The sequence below is a fragment of the Corylus avellana genome, chromosome 10, assembly GCF_965113065.1.
Source record: "Corylus avellana chromosome 10, dhCorAvel1.hap1.2, whole genome shotgun sequence".
In the NCBI taxonomy this organism is placed as follows: Eukaryota; Viridiplantae; Streptophyta; class Magnoliopsida; order Fagales; family Betulaceae; genus Corylus; species Corylus avellana.
Genome location: NC_142499.1, coordinates 8,187,966 through 8,206,342, shown reverse-complemented (window position 1 = coordinate 8,206,342; position 18,377 = coordinate 8,187,966). Strand labels below are relative to the sequence as shown.

The following is an 18,377-nucleotide window of genomic DNA, read 5'->3' as shown; positions in this document are numbered from 1 at the left end:
ACTATACTATCTTATTATTATTTTATTATGTCAATATGGCATTGCTAATTCACCTTAAAAATTAACCCTTGTTAAAAGAGAAAAAAAAAAAAAAAAAAAAAAACAATCATGGTGTATCGACAATGCTACGTAACGTCAACAAGGTAAAATAGTAGTGAATATTTACGTGGTATATAGCATTACTCTTCTCATAATACATGTATATTTGCATTCGAGTCTTGGGATTGGGGTTGATAACAAGTATTCGAAACTCGAAATATAATTCGGATGAGTAATGCATATGCACACCTTCATCACACTCTTACCTTATAGGGCCAATGCAGGAGTGCCATCATCTCTTTGATCAATTATTGATAAAAAATAAAAATAAAAATAAAAAAATAAATAGCAGTTGAAGCAGCTCAGTAGAATGAAAGTATGTAGAATAGACTAATAGCATTACTCAATTGGAATATTTGAAAACAAAGTAATGTTATACATTCAATTTACATTTTACTTTCACACAATTGAGCCAATATCCGTAAACTCTTGGATCAACTTATATTTAAAAAAAAAAAAAAAAAAAAAAAAAATTAAAAGCTGAAGATTAATTCCACGTCAGCCCATTAATATAGGAGAGGAATGAAAATTGAAGATTTAACCGTTAATTCCTTTAAAAAAAAAAAAAAAATTAACCGTTAATCATTAGGTGGATTAGAACCAATAAAATTAATTATCATGTTATGTGATAGCTGCACATAATAATCATACGAGCAGCTGTCCCTATGCTAGTGGGCCCGTGTGCTGAGCTGGCAAGATCTGGATGATGAGAGAGCACTGAACTTAGGAAAAAAAAAAAAAAAACAGAGAGGAAAAAGAAAGGAAAGAGAACACTTCATAGTTCTGACACCTTCTTTCTCGGTGTCTGCAACTGCAATGGCGTTTCACAGACCCACAAAGCCCAAGCCAAAACCAAGATCCCTAATCCTCTTTCTCTTACTGGCCATTGCCGCAATTGCCCTCTTGTTCCTCTTCTCTTCCCTCATTTCCATAAATGGGTTCTCACTGTCTTCCTCAAGAACCCTGGAAATCGTCTTCAACTCCAACAACTGGAGCCCCCGCGAGAGAATCCACACGGGCCACGAGAAGTACTTGTACTGGGGTAACAGAATCGACTGCCCCGGGAAGCACTGCGACTCCTGCGAGGGTCTGGGTCACCAGGAGTCCAGCCTCAGGTGTGCCCTTGAGGAAGCCATGTTTCTCCAGAGGTATATATACCAATGTTTGGGTTCCTGGGCTTGTCTTTGTTTTGTGCTTTGACGCTGGGTTTGGAGTTTATGGTCTGTTTGATTGTTGAGAAAAATGTAGGAAAAGCTTACGATTAACAAGTAATATTGGTGGTGTCAGAAAACAGAATTTTTCTCTAAATTGTTCATTAATATTTAGGGTGTGTTTCAGAATTCAAAAGGGATGATAAATACTGGTGAGCTTTTGTTATTTGGATCAGTTTGATGTGTTTAGTATGGGATTTGAAATGGGTCAAAATTGTGGTGGTTCGTAGCATGTAAATCACAATTAACTTATATACATCCATATGGAATTTCATGTAGTTGCACGCATTGTGTTTCCTTGTTTTCCAAAATTTGGTGTCTATCTCTGTCTTCGTTGAGTGTCCTATAAATGGCATCATTTATTATCGTAGTTTTCATTCTTATTTCTTGACAGTTTTTGCTGTGACTTTGTATGTTCCTATGCTATGTAATACTCATTGAACTATTCATTCAAAAAAAAGAAAAAAAAACTCTTTGAACTAATTCATTTTCAATGGGAATCAATTTTTTTAATGAGTAATTCATTCTCATTAAAAAAGTATAGAGGAAGTATATAAGAGAACCCCCTTAATCAGGAGAAGAAAGATGAACAAAAATTCAAAATAATATTAATAAAAAACCACATATCATGCCAAAAACTGACCTTTGACCCATCACCCACCTCATATTTAACAAATTTTGAACAAGTTTCCCACCTCCTCCTTATATATTTCCACACTCCCACTCCAAATGGCCTCGCTACCTCCTTAGAACACCAACCTCCCCTTAACTGATCATATATAGTATCTATTACCAATCTCCACAAAAGCTTCCCTCTTCGTAACATAACACCACAACCATTTTCTCAATAGAACATGATTGAACCGAATCGGGTTATAATCCCCAAACCACCTGATTTCATCAGAATAGAATACAGATTCTTGACTAGTTTACTAAATGTTCCGAAGTTTCTTAGGCCAATTAGCCATACACACTGGAATAGGGAAAAAAGACAACAAATAAGTAGGAAAAGAGTACTCTTTATTAGAGTCAATCTACTTCTCTTTGATAAATAAAGCTTTTTCCACCCAGCCAACCAACATTTCAGTTTTTCAATTATGCCATTCCAAATAGACGTGGTCTTGTATGAAGCAGCCAATGACAAACCCAAGTACTTCATCAACAAAGACGTTACTCTACAACCAAGAATATGGGCCAACCCCCTTACATCTCCCACATCGCCAACAATAACCATCTTTGATTTTGCCAAATTAATCTTCAATCCCGATATAGTTTCTAAACGTAAGAAAATGCATCACAAATGTCGTAGTTGTTCGGCATTTGCCTCACAGAAAATCAAAGTATCATTTGCAAATAGTAAATGAGACACTAACAGCTCTTCATTATTCCTCAACCCCACCGAAAATCCAAACAAAAGTCCCCTATCCACTGTAGCAAGCATTATCCTACTCAATGTTGCTATAACCATTACAAACAATAGTGGCGGTAACGGACCCCTCTATCTCAAATCCATGAGAGCTACTAAAGAATCCAGATAGTGAACCATTAAAAAGAATGGAAAACCACATTGTAGTAATACAATGCGCTATCCAATCCCTCAATTTCTCCCCAAATACACATCTATTTAGCAAATATAACAGGAACTCCTATTTTACATGATCATATGCCTTCTCCAAATCCAATAAACACAGCACACTTCAGCTTCCCCAAATCTAATCCAACTTCCCAACATTCAGTAGCAACCGGAACCAGAACTAAATCCAAAATTTGTCTACCCTTGATGAACAGATTATGAGAACTTGAAACAATCTTTCCCAAAACCAATTTTAGCCTGTTTGACAAGACCTTGGAGACGATTTTATATACACCACCCGCTAAGCTAATACAATGGAAGTTCTTAATGTGCACAAAACCGGCCTTCTTTGGGATTTCCTATGGGATTCAGAACAAACATTACATTTATGATGTACTGACCGTATTTCTATAATGATGTCTAGTCTTTCATCTCTCTTTCTTGTTGCAGAACTTTCGTCATGCCTTCTAGGATGTGTATCAATCCGATACATAATAAGAAAGGAATCCTTCATCATTCTGAAAATGCAAGTTCAGAGGAAAGGTGAGTTCATTGAGACTTCACTTGTTGGTTGGTTTTCAGAAGAAGATGCTTTGTTATTCAAATGTTTGTTCTTGATTTCTTTTCAAAATTATTATTTTCTTCATCTGCTTTGAAGTTTGAATGTGCGGGAAAAAATGCCCTCTAGGTTTGGTTTTATGCTTGCAGTTTTCCTTTATTTATTTTTATTTATGTGTACAATAATTATCAATCAGAAACAGTGAATTGCTCTACAATCTGAACCTACTTATCCTTTAATTTGGTAGGTGGGCAGCAAGCTCATGTGCCATGGATTCTTTATATGATCTGGACCTCATATCTGATACTGTACCTGTAATTTTAGACAATTCAAAATTATGGTATCAGGTCCTATCTACAAGTATGAAGCTGGGAGCTAGGGGAGTTGCCCATGTGGAAGGAGTTAATCGTGTTGATCTAAAAGAGAAGAGTCATTATTCAAATCTCTTGCTCATAAACCGAACTGCAAGCCCTCTTTCATGGTAAATTGAAAATCCCCGCCCCCCTTTTTTCTGTGTTTCCTTTGGTAGGATTTGTTTTCCTTTTCTTCTCAAACACCAATCCAAGTAGTATATACTGAATTTGATTGGGATTTCTTTGAACCTCTATACTTATGATCTACTTGAGTTAATGTTGATTGAAAGAACCATCGAATCATCAGAGATAGGGTTTGATTTTTGCAATCAAATATCAGTACTTGGTAAGAGTTTTGAAAGCTTGTGGTCTTGTTAAGTTCGATTTCATATGTGCAATTCTTTTATCTAGCCCCAGAAAACAATTGGGGAATGTTTTTCCTATTTGTACCACGACATCACAAAGTGTATCCTTCCAACTCTGTGCAAATCAGTTAGGGTTTTGAGTCTGTTGATTTTGCCAAGGGCTCGAGGTTCTGATAATGATAGCTCTTCAGGTTTATGGAGTGCAAGGATCGAAATAACCGAAGTGCTGTAATGTTGCCATATTCTTTTCTCCCTTCGGGAGCAGCAAAGAAACTAAGATATGCTGCTGAAAAGGTTGGTACCATAGGAAATCCTGTTAAAGTTTCATTTTGTGTACTTTTTTTCTTCTATTTGCTAATTATGAAATGGTTTTGAAGGCATATCATGTATTTATCAAATATATTAAAAATGTTGAATCACTTGGTTCGTATAGTATTGAAGATGTCTACATTCTTTCATGCTTTTATATATCAAACATGTAATTTCTGTGGGGACCACACAACATGAATATCTCTATTCTCTATTGTTTGTTGGTCTTAGATAGAATAAATTGCAAAATACTTTTCGGTTTATAACTTGATGAAATTTAAGTGAATTTGACCGCTGCCTGTCACTTAAGTCCTCACTCAAGCTTTCAATTTTATAAGCTTTAACACTGTTTAAAACTGATTGGAGATACATGTGAACAATTTGATTTCTCTACTTTTTACAATGTTCAGCATTCATCCCATAAATGCATCTGAATGAAATTCTGGATAATGCCTTTCTCTGTCTTCGATATCAAGTGTTGGAACTTGAAATGGATTAAATACATTTTCATTATACTTTGTTTATTGAAAGAAGTGATTTTTTTTTTAGTATGTGTCTGTGCATGCCCGTTTCTAAGTATGCATCTCTACCTCTTGACCCGCATGCTCTGCACCTTGTTCACTGTCCTATGATGTCCTAAGCCACTTTCTTCTAGATCTTCAACCACTCCATCCTCACCTTCATGTCATTTCTCTGGTTCTGAGTTCTCCTAACCCTTCCAAGTCCTTGTCATCATCTTTACAATGTTGGTTTACTCCATGGTGTATGACTACTGGTTCTAGACCGCAATCAGGCTGCTCTGAACTGTCAAATTGTGCTGTTGGGCTGCCACATGGGGTCCTATTGTTGCTCTGCTTCAAGGGTGGATGCTACAGGATTGGTGTGTGGGTCTTCAACTATGTGCTTCACCTAATTTTATGGGCATAATTCACTAAATCAAACACATGATTTTACGTGTGTTTGTGTCCAGTTTGGTGAATTGCTTGTTGGGTTTATTTTGTTTGGTTAAACTGTTGTGTGTGGCATTTGTGAGGCTTTTTTAAATTGGTTTTATGATTTTTTTTTTTTTTTTTTTTTTAAGGATTAATGGGTTGGTATTTTTTTGGGGCTTTGGTTAGGATATGTTGTCATGTCAGAACAATTATGGGAATTTATGGTTTTGTTAGCACTTTGCTGGAATTGGTTTATAATTTGAGCTTTTGTTTGTGTCTCTGATGTATTTTTGGCATTGGTAATTTTTTGTCACTGAACAGTAAATTTAGAACTTAAAAGAAAAATAAATTCAATTTTAAAGCAATAGCAACAGTATTCCTTAAATTTTTCTTAGATGCAGGGAACCAAATTACTTTTTGCTTCTCTATTCAAATAAGCTTCATAATAGTTTTCTCTTATCATTTCCTTATACTATTTAAATATTCTTTAAACTAAATGATAGTGGAAAAAAGAGAGGAAAGAGAAACTATTTAAATATTGTTTCAAATAAATGCTACAGGAAAGAGAGAGGAAAGAAAAAGCATTTTTATATTAAAATAATGTTAAGGTAACCAAAAATGCTACCCTAAATCTAGGGTAGCACTTTTGCTTCTTGGGGAACACCAAGGGAGTCTTTGAGGTGATTTTTTAGGAGTTTTCCCTTACATTTAGTGAAAAGAATGGGATTTTGGGGAATCTGCTGCTAGTGCCCGTATGAGACATAATTCATTTTAAAGTTGTCTCATTAACTCAGTAGTGTTGGTGGTTTTATGCTTTTGATCTTTTCTTCTACCCTTGCATGGTAGCAGTACTCTATACCTTTTTCGCTTTACCATGGGGCAGCCTAGTGGACCCATTTCAAAAAAACCATATATTGCAGTGTTTATTGTTCTTCAATTGTACAAAGCTTGGGCTTGCTCTGATTATTGTTCTTACCCTGTACCAATTGTCTATCCAACTTTAAATAGTTGATAAAACCGACAATTGTTTATTTGTCTATCAAAGTATAAACTGTTGCATAAATATGAAAGTGGGTTCGGTTATCAATATCTGTCAATATGTGGTGTCTATAGATTCATATGTCCCCAAAGACATCAAATTATTTTACTCTTTACTCTTGGATGGCCGCTTGGTTAGCTCCTTTAGTGATTAGTTTCTCTGATTTTCTTTTTCATTTCTCTTCCTCTTTGGCGCTCTCTGTTTATACTTCTCGTGTATATGGGTTGCGCCCCTCTGCGCTCTTTTTTTATATCATCATTACTTATCAAAAAAAAAAAAAAAAAAAGGGTATAACATGCGTGTGGAAATGGTTTCAGACTTTGCCAAAAGCTACTACATCCAGATCATCTCTTGTGTACTTAGGAGCGCCTTACTCTTTTAATGATATATGTTGATTACTTATCAAAAAAAAGTTAAGTGTGCCAAATTTGTGTGGGTTAATCAGTTTCTCCTTGCTCCAGTTGCTGGATTATTGCTCTGGCAGTTATTCTTTTTTCTAAAGTACACTTCTATACATGTACTTTGATCAGTCTCTAACCAAATTCATGTCCACAGATTAAGAGAATCCTTGGTGATTATGATGCCATCCATGTTCGTCGTGGTGATAAAATAAAGATGAGGAAGGACAGATTTGGAGTTTATAGGACCCTACATCCCCATCTGGACAGGGATACACGTCCTGAGTTTATGCTCCAAAGAATTGAAAAATGGGTCCCACCTGGACGAACTATTTTTATTGCTTCAAATGAGAGGGTACCTGGATTTTTTTCTCCTCTCTCTGTTAGGTAACTCTCTCTCACCTCTTCTCTTTTGAAGCAGTTAAGAGTCTGTTTGAAATTGCATTAATGAGCTTAACAAGTATTTTTAGTACTTAAAAAGCTATGCGAAGCAAAAATGACTTGTTTAGTAAAAACCTTAAAAGGCACTTAAGGGAAGCTTGAAAATGAAGCTTTTTATTTCTTTTCTTTTTTCTCTCTAAAAAGCTCTTTCAAACTTTTTTTCATGGATAAAAGCTCTATTTTCCAAAACAATTCCAAACACGCTAAGAGATTTTACTGCATGTTCTTTTGTGTGTTATGTGGAAGCTACATGCCGGTCCATAGAAGGACCTAGCAGAATGGTAGCAGTAAAAATAAATCACAAGATTTCCTTCATTGGTGATTTGACTATGCTTTTATTACACCAAACATGACAACTATTGTTATTTTCTAAGATGAAACCTTTGAGGTTGTGCTTGTGTGCTAGCAACCATATATCTTTCATCGTAATTTTGTATCTGACATTAATGTCAAAGATATTCTCCCTGCAAATTCATGGTTTAAATCTCAAATGTATATTTCTGAAAGAAAAACAAAGAAGGAGAACGTTGGATTTTTCATCAAATCTTGGTGATTCTTAAATGCAGGTACAAATTAGCATATTCATCGAACTATAGCAAGATCCTGGATCCCTTGATTGATAACAACTACGAGCTGTTCATGATTGAGAGGCTTATCGTGATGGGTGCCAAAACCTCCATTAAAACATTCAAGGAAGGTGAAACAGATCTCAGCCTCACTGATGACCCTAAGAAGAACACCAAGATGTGGCAGATACCTGTTTATACCATGGATGAGGGAAGCTGACGTGACGTTCACGAAAAGGTTTCCTGCTTTGTCCACAACCCAGCTCCTTATTTTTACACGGGCCAAACACTTCAAAAAGTTGCATACCAGAAAGCTTCATATAGAAAAAATCAAGATTATGGGTTGAAAAGAGTGGCTGAGTGAGCAGTTAAATTGTTGTTGTAAATTGTGATACGAATTCGATAAGAGGCTTGCATGTGTTCTTCATAGATGTGTATATCTTCACAGAAAATGGGCATGCTCATTTTTCTTCCTTTTTGCATATATTTATGCTTTTGCAGGTCCTCATTAGCAAAATTTCATTATTGCTTAGAATCAACACTCCCACGTTTAGCTGAGAAATTTCTTTACTCCTTGTGGCCTTCTCATCAATTGTAGTGGTTGGTGGCCAGAAATTTGGGGTGGCAAAATGGGTCGGTGGGTCAACACGAATATGACCTGTGATGACCCACTATATGATTAGCCCAAATACGAGCACAACTTATTTAGATAAACGGGTTGAATTTTCAAATACTAACACGACATGAAAAATAATTGGGTAACACGACACGACCGCACACACATACACGTAGATACACATAAACTCACTCATATTCACCCTATTAATACATCTGTACGTTAGATCGTTTAAGATTCAAGCTAATTTAACCAATTACTCAAATAATAAATCTTAACAATAATTAAATCAAGACATTTACTTTATATATAGAATGAATAAGTAAATTAAGTTGCTTGTGAACAAGTTAGCTTGATCTCATATGAAAAATAAATAAATAGAACTTGAACAGATTATCTAGCTTGCTGATAAGCTTGAGCTTAGCTTGTGGTTGAAAGAAATTAAACAAATTGAGCTTGAACATCAATACTCAACTCGGCTTGATTGCGTCCCTAATTCTTCATGTCTCATCTTTCTCTTGAGTTTTTTTTTTTTTTTTTTTCCTCACATATCACATTCTGTACGAATAAAATATCAAAATAATAAATGGCGGAGGCATGGTGTACATGAACCTTTTATTTTCACATTTTTCCAATCATAATAATTCATGATTGGAAAAATTTATTACGACCATGATGAAGATTCCTCTGGTAACTGTGGGTAAAAAAAAAATTATTTTCACATTAAATTTTTTCCATAGTTACCAAAGATCCCTAATTATGACGATGAAGATTAGAAGATGAGAAGCTCCTCATGGGTTGAGGGCAATGGTGATCGCCAAAATAGAATGCGAAGAGGGCGGCCCAAGAATTGTGGGGCCCTTGTAGCCCACAACAGGGCGATTGGTGAGAGTGACACCATTACTAGAGGATTCGCAGGAGGAGGCGAATCCAGTTTAGCCTTGAGAGCCCACGCAAGGAGGATAACTTTGGGGTAAGTCTTGTCAATGGGTAGGTCGTCCAAGGCATCAAAGTGGGAGTCTCAACCAATAATCTTCACAGACGAAGACCTTTGCGGGATTGTTTCGCCCCACGACGATGCCTTGGTAGTAGCCCTCCTCATTTCTAATTATAAGATTCATAGAATTCTGATCGATACAGGTAGCTTTGTGGACATCCTGTACATTGGTGCATTTGAAAGGATGATGATTGATAAAGGAAGGATATCCCCAATGATAGTCCCCTTGATGGGGTTCAGCGAAGAAAGGGTGCGCTTGGTGGGTGCAATCACCTTGCTAGTCACCGCGGGGTTCAAACCCACTCAAGCCACCAACATGACGGATTTCATCGTTGTAGACAAACTTTCCGCCTACAACGCGATCATTGGGAGGCCCACCTTAAACACGTTGAGAGCGGTAGTGTCAACAGTCTATCTGGCTATGAAATTCCTAACATAATCAGGGGTGGGTGTAGTAAAAGGTGAAATATAGGTACAAGAACATTTAAATCTAACACGTTTAGCCAATTCTCTAAGATCCAAATGTGTGAATTTGGGGGTTAATTGTTAGGAAAAAAATTGGTAATCATGTACTGGACCTATAGGACCTATATGTAGATCATACATATCCAATGATTAATTTAAAAAAGAAATGTACTAAAGAAATACAACAACACATGAAATGTAAAAAGATCATTTCTCTAAAGAAAAATGATAAAAATCATTTTTGTCTCATTTTTCACCAATTTTCATACTGTAAGTGGGTCACACAAATTCAATAATAAATTTGCAAAAAAAAAAAAAAAAAAAAAACATAGAATTGTGCATAATATGTCTCTTAAATAAGATTGAGGTGATTAAAATGTGAACATAAGTTACATAAAAATAAACATTCAAAGAGGGATTGCGATCAAATAGGGCTTTGGGGCGCAAACTAAGCCCAACCCTCTTAACCTCCTTCGAGGGTACAATTATCAATTGAAGAAGCACCTAAAATCTCTTTGGTGTTTTGAATCTTAGTCACTCTGATAAAACTTTATTTTGAATAGAATTAACAATTTTGACACGATCTGAACTTAATACAAAGTTATCGGGTTTGAATTTATTCTGTTTATTTTGTTTATGGTAGGTAAACCCGCAAGTAACCCGTTGGTAACCCACCATACCCGTTAAAAAAAAAAAAAAAAAAAAAAGGGGGCTCCTGAACCTAAAATCTCAGTTTCCTCTCCTCTCAATTATCATTTTGTTTCTCCCTCACTGTCAGCCCTCGGACTGTCATTTTCTTCTTTCTCCGTCTCAGAGAGTCACTCTCAAGCCTAAAAGGGTAATTGCAAAACCTAAAAAAACCTCCATTTCTTTCTCCTTCTCACTCTCAGCCGCCACCCTCCCTCCCTCTCTCTCTCTCTCTCGCGTCGCCGCCGCTCGCGTCTCCATCTTTCTCTCGCGCCGCCGCCGCCGCATCCCTCTCACTCTCAGCTCACGTCTCTTTCTCCCTCTCCCTCTCACTCCGTCTTCGGTATATCGCTCTCTCTCTCCGTCTCCGGTATCTCTCTCTTGCTCTGATTTTGTCTCCGGTTTGACGGGTTCCTTAGCCTACAAAGCCTTTCGCTCTTTTCAGGTACGCAATTTTCTTCCGTCAATGTTCTGTCTTTGTATATGTTTGTAAGTAAGAATGTGAGCATGTTTTACTTATGTATCGGTGATTTATGTTTTGTGGATGTGAGTTCCTTTGATTTATGTGTTCTGTATAGGACCCATTTGAAATAAGAAACAAATTTCTCTCTATATTTTTAGGCCCTGCCAACTGCCAAGCAAAAACATTCGGGAAAATTTGAGACCCATGTGCAAGTTTTGCTTAATTAGAGATCTATTTGAGGTTTTGGGTTCATTTTCTTCTTCTCTGGTTTAATTAAAATATTGATAAAAGCGTTCTTAGTGCATTGTGAAGTCATATGTGGAAGCCACAGTTCTTGAGTTATTTTTCTATTTGAATCCCATTAGAGTAAAAATTGTAGGATGAATTTTTTTAAGAAAAATTAACCATATAGGTTGAAGATTTTGTAAATCAATGACCCAGTATGTGTCTCTGTCAGTTTGAGTAAATAAAAGCCAAGCTCGGATAGAATTAAATTTCAATATAAGGAACTTTGTTGTTTAAATGGACCTCTAATTGTTCATGGGATATGGCAGATTTTGAAAAGAACATGGATGATAGTTTATATGATGAGTTCGGAAACTATATTGGACCTGAAATCGAGTCTGACCGAGAGAGTGACAGAGAAGATGAAGATGAAGATCTTCAAGATAGGCCCATTGAAGAGGCTGAGGAATCGGATGGTGAGGATGCAGCTGCTGCCTCAAATGGGTGGATAACAGCTTCGAATGATGTTGATATGGATAACCAGATTGTCCTTGCTGAGGACAAAAAGTACTACCCAACTGCTGAAGAGGTTTATGGTGAAGATGTTGAAACGTTAGTTATGGATGAAGATGAGCAACCATTGGAGCAACCAATAATTAAACCTGTTAGGAATATCAAGTTTGAGGTTGGGGTGAAGGACTCTTCCATGTACGTACCAACCCAATTTCTTGTGGGTCTCATGTCAAATCCCACTCTGGTTCGGAATGTTGCTCTTGTTGGGCACCTTCAGCATGGGAAAACTGTCTTCATGGATATGCTGATTGAGCAAACACACCATATGTCCACATTTGATGCACACAGTGAGAAGCATTTGAGGTACACAGATACGAGGATTGATGAACAAGAGAGAAGGATATCAATTAAAGCAGTTCCAATGTCGCTTGTTCTTGAAGATAGCAATTCAAAATCGTACCTGTGTAACATTATGGACACCCCTGGGCACGTTAATTTCTCTGATGAAATGACTGCTGCTCTCAGACTTGCCGATGGCGCTGTATTGATTGTGGATGCTGCTGAAGGAGTAATGGTAAGTAATTTTCTTCTTTTATTCAAAGGGTTGATAGTTAATCTTGACTTTTTTTAGGCTTTAGTATAGCCTATAACTCTGTGGTTTAATTCGTGAATTGGCTCTGAAACAAAATTCTAAGAATCTACTTGATGTCAATCAGAGACTGAAGGTACGTTTAACCATTTAGTTTAAAACCTGGGATAGTTGGTTACCTGGCTATTGGCATCCATGTAGACAGGAGATTAGGAAGTCTGTAAACCCTGGCTAATTGGAGGGATAAAGGCCTTGTTTGTTAAACAACAAGGGAATTCCAAGACACTGTTCACAATAAAAAAATTAAAAAAGAAAATAATGATTGGTATAAAAAAGTGAAATTTTTTTGTTTTGTACTGATTTTTTTTATTTGAATAGTAGTAAAAAGTAAATAATGTGATATAAAAAGTGAATGATGTGATATAAAAGTGAGAATGTTTTGATGTTGATTTTTTTGAAAAAAATGAAGTGAATAGTGTGTGGGAGTGGAGTGTTGTTTAACAAACACTACCAAAACAATATGCGTTGTCTAGTTTCAACCATGTCTTGATTCATTTATATCAGTTTCCTTCAGGATTAAGGTGTTAATACGATATCGCCACTCTTTATGGGAGTATAATGTCTGTAAACATGATATGACTGCTTGATATTAATTTGTACAATATTATGTGATGCACAGGTAAATACAGAGAGGGCTATACGCCATGCAATCCAAGATCGCCTACCTATTGTAGTTGTAATCAATAAGGTAAATCTGTGTGTGCGCGGGTGTGGAGTGCCTACCTATTTCTTGTGTGGGAGGGAGTACCTACTTATTGTTTTTGTGTGAATTTGGAAGCTTTAAGTGTCGGTTTTAAAATCCCTTTGAGTATGTATAATGATGCTGTGAACTTCTAGATGCCCTTGACTTCTTATATCAAACTTTTTGTTCTAAAGGTTGACAGGCTGATAACAGAACTTAAACTGCCGCCAAAGGATGCTTACTTTAAGCTAAGGCATACGCTGGAAGTCATTAATAGCAACATATCTGCTGCCACTTCTATTGTTGGCAATGTGCCAGTTATAGACCCAGCTGCTGGAAATGTTTGTTTTGCAAGTGCTACAGCCGGGTGGTCCTTCACTTTGCAATCATTTGCTAAACTATATGTCAAACTCCATGGGATCCCATTTGATGCTGATAAGTTTGCGTCTCGGCTTTGGGGAGATCAATATTATCATCCAGATGCTCGAGTTTTTAGGAAGAAACCCCCTCCAGGTGGTGGAGAAAGATCATTTGTCCAGTTTGTGCTTGAACCCCTTTACAAAATATATAGCCAAGTGATTGGTGAACATAAAAAGAGTGTGGAAGCTACTCTTGTGGAATTTGGTGTCACTCTTCCAAATGCAGCTTACAAATTAAACGTCAGGCCTTTGCTGAGGCTGGCTTGTAGCTCAGTTTTTGGTAATGCCTCAGGCTTTACCGATATGCTGGTTCAGCATATACCTTCCCCCAAAGCTGCTGCAACAAGGAGGGTTGATCATATATATACCGGGCCAAAAGACTCTATGATCTACAAGGCCATGAAGAATTGTGATCCTGATGGGCCGTTAATGGTTAATGTGACCAAGCTGTACCCCAAGTCAGACTGTAGTGTCTTTGATGCTTTCGGTAGGGTCTATAGTGGCAGGATTAGGACAGGGCAGACTGTACGTGTTTTGGGAGAAGGCTATTCCCCAGATGATGAGGAGGATATGACAGTAAAAGAAGTGACAAAATTATGGGTTTATCAAGGTCGAGATAGGACTCCGATAGCCGAGGCTCCTGCTGGTTCTTGGGTTCTCATTGAAGGCGTGGATGCTTCCATAATGAAAACTGCCACACTTTGTGATGAGGATGTGGCACGTTATGAGGATGTCTACATCTTCCGGCCTCTCCAGTTCAACACTCTTCCAGTTGTGAAAACAGCTACTGAGCCTTTAAATCCAAGTGAGTTGCCTAAAATGGTGGAGGGTCTTAGGAAGATCAGCAAGAGCTATCCTCTAGCCATTACTAAAGTTGAGGAGTCGGGAGAGCACACTATTTTAGGTACAGGAGAGTTGTACTTGGATTCAATTATGAAGGACCTTAGAGAGCTCTATTCTGAAGTAGAAGTCAAGGTGTTTGTTTCCTCATCCCCCCCCCACCTTTGTTTTTTTTCAAAAAACTTCAGTGCCTACCATTAAATATTCTCTTCTGAATCTTCTGTTTCACATTTTTGAGGGATATACTTTGTGCTCATGGGCATGTGATTGCTTCTTATGCTGTACTTGAAATATAGGTAGCTGATCCTGTCGTTTCATTCTGTGAAACTGTGGTGGAGTCTTCATCAATGAAATGTTTTGCTGAAACTCCAAACAAAAAGAATAAAATAACCATGGTAAGGAAGCCGTCCAAATCATATGCAATTCTATTCCGGCAATATGTCACTTATACCTATTCTCCTTTTCTAGATTGCAGAGCCTTTGGAGAGAGGAATTGCAGAGCAAATTGAGAATGGTGAAGTAAGCATTGATTGGAGTAGAAAGCGAATTGGTGAATTCTTTGAGAAGAATCATCACTGGGATGTGCTTGCATCACGATCCATATGGGCATTTGGCCCTGACAAGCAGGTAATTGAATTCTTCCTCTCAAAATATGACTGGTTATGGTTATGGGCATATGTCCCTAATGAGCGAGTATGAAGCATGTGGGTGTATTTGTGTGCTTGCTTTTTATGCAATTAAAAGGAAAGCAATATCAATTTTATTGTTTTCTTGCTATTCTTATGCTCGTTTATGTCTTAAACTGAATATTAAACAATCTTTTCATTTGATAAGATATTCAACTCTTGTATTAAACAAAATATTGTTGTGGCACTCATTTGACAAAATGCCATACTTGCAGGGACCTAACATTCTATTGGACGACACACTCTCAGGTGAAGTTGACAAGAATTTGCTGAATGCTGTCAAGGATTCCATTGTTCAGGGGTAAACTGAATAGCCTTTTTTTTTCTTTTCTTTCCTGTTCATTGTCTCAGTTAAGGCCCACCATTAATTGTTTTATGTATTTTGGACAGATTTCAATGGGGTGCTCGAGAAGGACCTCTCTGTGATGAACCCATCAGGAATGTTAAGTTCAAAATTGTTGATGCAAGGATTGCACCTGAGCCACTTCATCGGGGATCTGGTCAAATCATTCCTACTGCTCGACGTGTGGCCTATTCAGCTTTCCTTATGGCAACCCCACGCCTTATGGAACCAATGTATTATATAGAGGTAATTGCTTGCGACTTCTATCATCAAGATAAGATTGCATTTTTAAGGAAGATGTCTGATTGGCTGTTTCTTTGGTGTGACTGAGGAGACAAAATGGTGGTTAATGAGATGAGCGTATGAATGAAAGTTGAGGAAAATAATCATTTTTCAGATCTCGTAACAGTCTTCTCAAATATTCCTCAAGTCTCTTATGATACTAGAATAAAATGTGTAAATTTTTAAAGTTCTACAAGTAATTGCTCTTCATTCTTGAAGTTGCTTTAGGATGGAGATTCTTAGAAACAATAATTGTTTTGAGATACGACTTATATTGAGGCATGAACTTGGAGCTGAAGCTAATTTGTGATTCTGTTGTTTCAGATACAAACCCCGATTGACTGTGTCTCTGCAATCTACACAGTGCTATCTCGCAGGCGTGGGCATGTTACAGCTGATGTTCCTCAACCAGGGACCCCAGCTTATATTGTTAAGGTTTGCTGGCTAACCTTTATCTACATAGTGATCCTTTGGGAAATACTTTTATGACTGATGGTTTGGAATGGAAAATTTGGGGATGTCCAATTAACCTCTGGATGATTGAATTATATCTTTGGCCTAAGTTTGCTCTCATGGAAATTTTTTGAGACCATTGGTCAGTGTGGAGTGTTGTTGAGTATATATATATATATATATATGCTTGAATTCTTACTTATCAAAAAAAAAAAATTCTTATCTTGTTTCCCTTTTTTTTTTTTTTTTTTTTTTTTTCGCAATGGATTACAGGCGTTTTTACCTGTCATAGAATCATTTGGTTTTGAGACAGACTTGAGGTACCATACTCAAGGACAAGCTTTTTGCCTCTCGGTGTTTGATCATTGGGCTATTGTTCCTGGGGACCCTCTGGACAAGAGCATTGTTCTGCGGCCACTTGAACCGGCCCCAATTCAGCACCTTGCTCGTGAATTTATGGTGAAGACAAGGCGGAGAAAGGTAAAGTTGTTCTCCCTCCCTTCTATCTCTCTCTCAATCAAGGAAGACTACAAAGAGCAGAGCTGAAGTTCTATTGAACTCTCTCTCTCTCTCTCTCTTCCCCCCCCTCCCCCCCCCCCCCCCCCAATTTTAGATTCACAGTTGTGCTTTGATTTGTGTTCTGTTTGCTTTAATATCTCTTGGAGTGTGCCTTCTTTAGACTAAATAAATAAAAAGAAGCTCCAAACCCTTATATAGATTTTTCAAAAAGCTTCCCCCATCCAGAAAAAAAAAGAAAAGAAAAACGATCAGAATTTTATGAAGGGTAAAGTTGTGGCTTCAAGACGCAGCAAGAATAACTTACCAACAAGAAAAATAATTACAAAAGACGTGGGTTACATGTAATGCTTTTCAAGCTGTCTCCAGCATGATTGACACGAAATATGTGTGCTTTCTGTTATTTATCGTTTAGGACATGACATGATGAAAATCTAGGGAGGAAATTTTTTGTAGCCTCGTTGTTACTGCTTTTGTTGCACAATCTGAGAAAGATCCGGAGGTGGATGCTTCAAAATCATACAAATTTGTCTGTGGATATAGAACTATGATAATTTTATTGAACATGCAATTTGCACAATAATGTATAACTAGAAAACCTGCATCTAAGCTCTAATAATGTTGGAGTTGGCATTGAATTTGGCAGGGAATGAGTGAAGATGTGAGCATTAACAAGTTCTTTGATGAGGCTATGATGGTGGAGCTGGCCCAGCAGGCAGCTGATCTTCATCAGCAAATGTTGTGATAAGAGTTCAACTTAGACTTTGGTGCTGGAGGTGTAGATGGTTCTGTTCTTCAAACTTTATCTAAGCCAGTATGCAAATTTTAAAACAAATCCAGATTCTACTTCTAGGTCTTTTGACACCACTGACCACTGACTTTCTAATTCTCCCCTTCAGTAGAAAACTTGTTGTAAAAGGTTTTAAACTCTCTGTGACTTGAGTTGTCAAATTTACTTCTTCATGTAAAAAGATCTTCTAACTCTACTAATTTGTCAAATTTATTGTTCATATTTACAGTTATTACAGGAATATCGAGCTATCTTTGCTTGTTGCTTGTGAACAGGTACAAGCAGTAGCTTGTGCCCCATCTACGAGTCAAAGATGATTTTTTTTTTTTTTTTTTTTTACCTCTAAACAAGAGTCGAGATGATATGGAATGATTTTAATGCCTTGAACAGTGAATTGTTAGAAAATAATGAAATTGGAGAAAGAAGAGAATAATTCAAATTTGAATAAGAGAAACTTATGAAGAGATGAGTTTATAATTGAATAAAATATTTTGAAATAGCATTTAATTATTTTTCCCATTTTATTTTGAACGTTGAACTTGTGTAGCATAATAATTAGCATTGAATGTTAAAAATACACAACCTAATTGAATATTATTATTATTATGAGATATGTTACGGTTATTATTATTATTCTTCTCGATGTTTTTTTGATCTTATGTGGATGTTTTTTTTAAAAAGCAGAAAAAAAAAAAAAAAACATATACTATCAGTCTGTTTTTTCTCTTCAGAAAACAATATTTATGTAAGATCAAGAAAACATCAGGAGAAACCGTAATATTTCTCTATTATTATTTTCATTCTCTCCAAGAACATAATAGAACGATTACATTTGGTTAATGGGTTTTATTTAATATTATTTGATTCTCTTATTTAATGCTTTCAATTTTTCAAGTATATTTCAAG

The 18,377-nt window shown here is 36.7% G+C and overlaps 3 protein-coding genes across 4 annotated transcripts; all 3 read left to right on the top strand.

Moving 5' to 3' along the window:
• Positions 1-856: 856 nt before the first annotated feature.
• Positions 857-8,365, top strand: LOC132162605 (plant/protein). Of its 2 annotated transcripts, XM_059572877.2 has the most exons (6): positions 857-1,247; positions 3,334-3,426; positions 3,690-3,923; positions 4,352-4,454; positions 6,996-7,225; positions 7,846-8,365. In XM_059572877.2, the coding sequence occupies exons 1-6, from the start codon at positions 916-918 to the stop codon at positions 8,063-8,065; spliced, it is 1,212 nt and encodes a 403-aa protein (XP_059428860.2). In that variant the 5' UTR covers positions 857-915; the 3' UTR covers positions 8,066-8,365. The 2 variants fall into 2 exon arrangements, with proteins under 2 accessions (XP_059428860.2, XP_088367303.1); XM_088511177.1 differs by lacking the exon at positions 3,334-3,426.
• Positions 8,366-9,447: 1,082 nt separating this feature from the next.
• LOC148583309 (uncharacterized) lies at positions 9,448-9,897 on the top strand. Its single transcript, XM_088511355.1, has one exon. It carries the CDS (start codon positions 9,448-9,450, stop codon positions 9,895-9,897), a length of 450 nt encoding a protein of 149 aa, XP_088367481.1.
• Positions 9,898-10,679: 782 nt separating this feature from the next.
• On the top strand, positions 10,680-17,737 carry LOC132162601 (110 kDa U5 small nuclear ribonucleoprotein component CLO). The gene is made up of 11 exons (XM_059572874.2): positions 10,680-11,055; positions 11,628-12,385; positions 13,080-13,148; positions 13,337-14,536; positions 14,698-14,796; positions 14,870-15,028; positions 15,303-15,388; positions 15,478-15,676; positions 16,037-16,147; positions 16,439-16,645; positions 17,328-17,737. Exons 2-11 carry the CDS (start codon positions 11,642-11,644, stop codon positions 17,424-17,426), a joined length of 2,973 nt encoding a protein of 990 aa, XP_059428857.1. The 5' UTR covers positions 10,680-11,055; positions 11,628-11,641; the 3' UTR covers positions 17,427-17,737.
• The last annotated feature ends 640 nt before the right edge of the window (positions 17,738-18,377 follow it).